This window comes from Pundamilia nyererei, unplaced genomic scaffold, assembly GCF_000239375.1.
Source record: "Pundamilia nyererei isolate P.nyererei 1_Seehausen unplaced genomic scaffold, PunNye1.0 scaffold00996, whole genome shotgun sequence".
In the NCBI taxonomy this organism is placed as follows: domain Eukaryota; kingdom Metazoa; phylum Chordata; class Actinopteri; order Cichliformes; family Cichlidae; genus Pundamilia; species Pundamilia nyererei.
In genome coordinates this window covers 444-4,819 of record NW_005188397.1, presented here as the reverse complement: position 1 = coordinate 4,819, position 4,376 = coordinate 444, and the positions used below count along the sequence as shown (strand labels likewise).

Here is a 4,376-nt window from a genome sequence, read left to right as displayed (position 1 = left end):
CACAGTTACTTCTGCTCACAGTTACCTCTGCTCACACTTACCTGTGGTGATGCAAGCAGAATGCTGAGGGTCCAAGCCAGTAGCAACATGCGTCGGTTCCTGCTGTGCGCACTCAGAGCATCTAGTGGGTGCAGAATCGCATGCTGGCGATCTAGGCTGATGACAACAAGGATGAAGGCAGAGGCGTGCATGGCGAACAGTTTCAGGAAGCAGAGCAGCTTGCAGAGCGCATCACCACCATACCACTGCACTGTCATGTTCCACACTGCATCCAGAGGCATCACCACAAATGTCATCATCAGGTCGGCTGATGCCAGGCTCAGCATTAATGGGCGCAGGTGAGATGCCAAACGTTGCCCTCGCCACACACTGACCAATAGGGCAAGATTACTGCAGGCAGCAAACAAGAAGAGGACAAAGGTGGCTCCAACTCGGAACTGAGCAGCCCGGGTGAAGCTGGGAGCCTCCCAGTCTGGTAGAGGAGGGTACTGGGAGGTGTTGTGAAGGGTAGTGGCTGTAGAACTGGTGGGGGGTAAAGACAACCTCAGGATGGACCAGTTACCTGCCATCCTGTACAGAAGAAGAAAAATGAAAATGAAGTTTTAGAATCACAATCACATTCTTAAAAATTACTAACTGCTTTCAGTTAGTAAGTTTTAGGAGGTAGGGTTAACTTAGCACAAACACTAGCAGCAGGTACAAACTGTTAGCTTACCTTAGCACAAGCTATAAAAGCAATCTGAAACTGTTAGCTTAGCAAAAACCTTCTTATAACCATTTTCTTTTAGTCATTAAGCAGCGTATTCATTGGACGCTGAGCATTCATAGCAGGTACATTTGTGTACCTGTGCCCTCAGGGTTGTCTGACAGTTAAAATGTTTTCCTGGGGTCACACTAGTATGTTCTCCTTCATGTTATCGTTTGGGATATTCTTCTTCTTCTGTATCTTATAACCAGTGGACCTTCTCTGCATTGTGATGCGAGGCTTCTGGGGGTCACTGAACCTCAGTTTGAGGAGACACAGAGACTTGGTGTACAGGTGTTTTCTTTAGGTTTAATCTGTTCCTAAGTCACAGAAGATGATTCACTTGCTGACCTTTGATTGGATATTGCAGATCACCTGTCTGTTTCTCTCTTTGTCTACCAACCTGTAGTCCAACAGCTCTTATTGTGTAATAGACTTCCTATCTGTCACAGATAAGAATCTCCCTAAAGGCTGAGGAGAAGGGGATGGGGTTACCATGGTAACTGGGGAGTCAGTTGACTCAGGTTCACCTGTTAAAGATAAAAATAGCTCCAGCAGGAAGCCCAAGGCCTTTAAGTGTTGGTGCATTAAAAAGAACCAATCAGCGATCAATAATGCAGATGATAAATCCCAGACAATAGGGAATGTTTTCAACTGATTGGTGGAATGAACCTTCAGGCTTCTGATGGAGAAGCAGCTGAAATCTGTCTGGGCTGCTGTCAGCAGATGATGCTCACAGGTAGATGGAGGCGAATGTGCTCTCTGAGTGGATGCAGTCTAATGGTAAATATGACCATATGAAAACTGTCTCTGGTCCTTCACATGTGTTTCAGCACCACGAGTGTCCCATTTCCCCTCGTTGTTCACGGTGTGACGTCTGCTGCCCGTCACTACTGTCACCGTCACACACACACATCAGATGTTGCTATCCTAGTGGGGATATTCCATTGACACAATGCTTTCCCTAGCTGCTTATCCTAACCGTAAACCTAACCATAAAAATGGTAAATGGCCTGTATGGTGCTTTACACATTCAGTCATCCACCCATTCACACACTGGTGACGGCAAGCTACACAGCCACCCTGGGGCGCACAACCATAACCCAATTGTAACCCTGACACTAAAACCACATTTTGAGTGTGAAAAATGCCTTTAACTTGTGGGGACCTGGATTTTGGTCCCCCTGAGATAGGAAAACACACACACACAGGTCAGGTTACAGCTCAGAGGTCTGCAACTAATTTTGGCTCCAGGATCAGTGTGTGTGTGTGTTTGTGGGTGTTCATTATATTACCTTGGCAACCTTCACCTCTGTCACTGCAGAGGTTCAGACTCCGCCTCCTACGTCTGACTGGCTGAGCTCCTTGGCCAGAGTGTTTGTGTCTGATGCTAGAGAGGCAGAGCCTTCACCAATCAGTGTGTTGAACAATGAACGAGAGTGTGTGTGTGTGTGTGTGTGTGTGTGTGCGCGCGCACGTGTATGTGTGAGTGAATACAACCTGTTAACTAAACCAAGTCTCCATAAACATGTGATTCAGAGCACCTGACCTTCAGCACTGACCAGTCGCCTGAAGGTCCTTAGTATTGTAAAGAGTACAGTGAAGTGAGATGACGCCTATGCACACACACTATGGTGACAGTCCTGTACAGCTCGAGCTGCTCACTCAGTCCAGACGATGGCGGTGAACAATCACCAACAACCTGCACCGCCGTGTGCCACGCCAGGGGCGACAATGGTGAACTAGAGCACAAACTTCCTGTTAAAGTTCTTCTTCTACGCCATCAAACCCAGCCCCTCTTACTTCACCTCCGTTTTGAATATGCAAATTAGTCCCAGCTTCTAACTCTCGCCACACATCCACCTTTTACCTGCAGCTCAAGCTGACCTGCTCAAAGAAAAAGAAGGGTGTCTCCTCTCTGCAGTGTTAGAAATAAAACAGGAAATAACAAGATGACATCATCAAACAGCTGTTCTGGGCTCATTGCTGTCAGATGATCCTTCAACAGGTTAGCCCCACCCCTCAGGATGATGTGATCAGGTTGAGTTTGATCAGAGAGCTAAGCAACAGACCAAGCTCAGTTCACAATCACATCAAAGCACCTTCACTGAGGCTTTTATTGTGAAAGGGTTTGTTTCTACCTGCTCAGCAGCTATGGATTGTTTCTCCGCCTCAGGTCGGACTCCTCTGTTCTCCTCCTCTCCTCCTCATGTTCTTCCTGCACTCCAGCACAGCAGAACCCAGAAGAACCCAGAGAACCGCCTCTGATCCTGATCCTCAGCTGCAGCAATGAAGAGAACCACTGAGACTCAGACAGGCTGCAGCGAGGAGGAGGAGGGGGAGGAGCTACAGCCCTGTGTGTGTGTGTGCTTCCTGCTGAGTCAAAAATCACTGTTTCAATAGTTTCATCACTAATAATTTAATTACAATTAAATAATAAATGTTTTACACAGAAAAACAGTCCAAAGAATTCTGGCTGGAGACAGACGGCTGGTTGTGTGTTTTTATTTCTTTTTAGGTTTTCTGTTGTCAGAGTGAGCAGCACAATGTGATGGCTCAGCTCTGATTCTTGGTCTGAGCCACGGCAACGCTGCAGCATTAGCTGACTGAAGCTCTAAGGACTTCAGTGACGCTGACAGGTCCTCTCCGATTACCGACTGTCCAATCAGGAGAGCTTACATCAGCAAACAAAACTGAGACCTCCAACTGGACACAAGGGAGGACTGCTCTCTGATGTCACCTGGGCTGCTGGGCGGGGCCTCACTGTCCTGAGCCAGTGAAGCATTGCTGGAAAAAAAAAGGTTTATTTATTGACTTTTAAAAAATTGATTAATAAAGTTTGATTAATGGATGTGTCACCTGTCAGTGCGAGGGTTCCCTCTGTCCAACCACAACTCACCTGGAAACACACAGGTACGTTATCAGTTCCACTTCCTGTCGCATTTAAAGCAAAGCACACCTGTTTGACGAGGTGATCGCCCAATTAGGTTTCAGTTCAATTCAGCTTCATTCATATCAGTAGTCGCCCCAAACACCTACAATAATACAGAGAAACCGCAACAGCCCCTGTGAGCAAGCACTTTGGTGACAGGGGGAAGGAAAAAACCCCTTATAACAGGAAGAAACCTTCAGCAGAGCCAGGCCGGTTCAGGATTTAATGAATCAATATTGCATTATTCAAATTAAAATACATTTTTTAAAGCCAGCCCTGTTTGACCGACAGCACTGTGAGGAAGCCGGCGCCATCCTCAGCAGCTCACTCACACAGAACTCCCGCCTGCATCGGTCTGCCTGCTCTCTCTGATCCAATCAGCAGGAGGCTTTCAGACTCTGCTGCTGTTTGCTCACGGAGACGCCCGGAGGTCCCCGAACGGGAAGCGCAGCTCCAAATTTAGATCGCTGCAGATGGAATAATAACCTCACGTAGACCTCACTGCAGCTGTGCACATGCTTTCACATATAAATATATTCATGGGTACAAAGTGAATAATTCATCAGGCTCCTTATTATTCACGGTGACTGTGAAGCTTTAAATAGCTTCTCTTCGTCCTCACACAGCTTCAGCTCTGAAGTGACTCCGGCAGTGACAGCCTGCCTCCCTCTTCCTGTGGTGTTCAGGTGCAGACAGACA

At 47.2% G+C, this 4,376-nt stretch overlaps 1 protein-coding gene and 1 long non-coding RNA gene across 2 annotated transcripts; both read right to left on the bottom strand.

The window, feature by feature from the left end:
* Positions 1–5: 5 nt before the first annotated feature.
* On the bottom strand, positions 6–3,086 carry gnrhr1 (gonadotropin releasing hormone receptor 1). The gene is made up of 2 exons (XM_005755124.1): positions 2,887–3,086; positions 6–570 (listed from the first exon to the last, which is right to left on the bottom strand). The coding sequence occupies exon 2, from the start codon at positions 567–569 to the stop codon at positions 6–8; it is 564 nt and encodes a 187-aa protein (XP_005755181.1). The 5' UTR covers position 570; positions 2,887–3,086.
* Positions 3,087–3,234: 148 nt separating this feature from the next.
* LOC102200949 (uncharacterized) lies at positions 3,235–3,814 on the bottom strand. Its single transcript, XR_312495.1, has 2 exons — positions 3,605–3,814; positions 3,235–3,532 (listed from the first exon to the last, which is right to left on the bottom strand). It is a non-coding gene; the product is annotated as an uncharacterized LOC102200949 (long non-coding RNA).
* Positions 3,815–4,376: the final 562 nt, after the last annotated feature.

Excerpts from the sequence above, each read along its gene's own strand:
- gnrhr1 (XM_005755124.1), bottom strand. The coding sequence starts at position 569 with ATGGCAGGTAACTGGTCCATCCTGAGGTTGTCTTTACCCCCCACCAGT.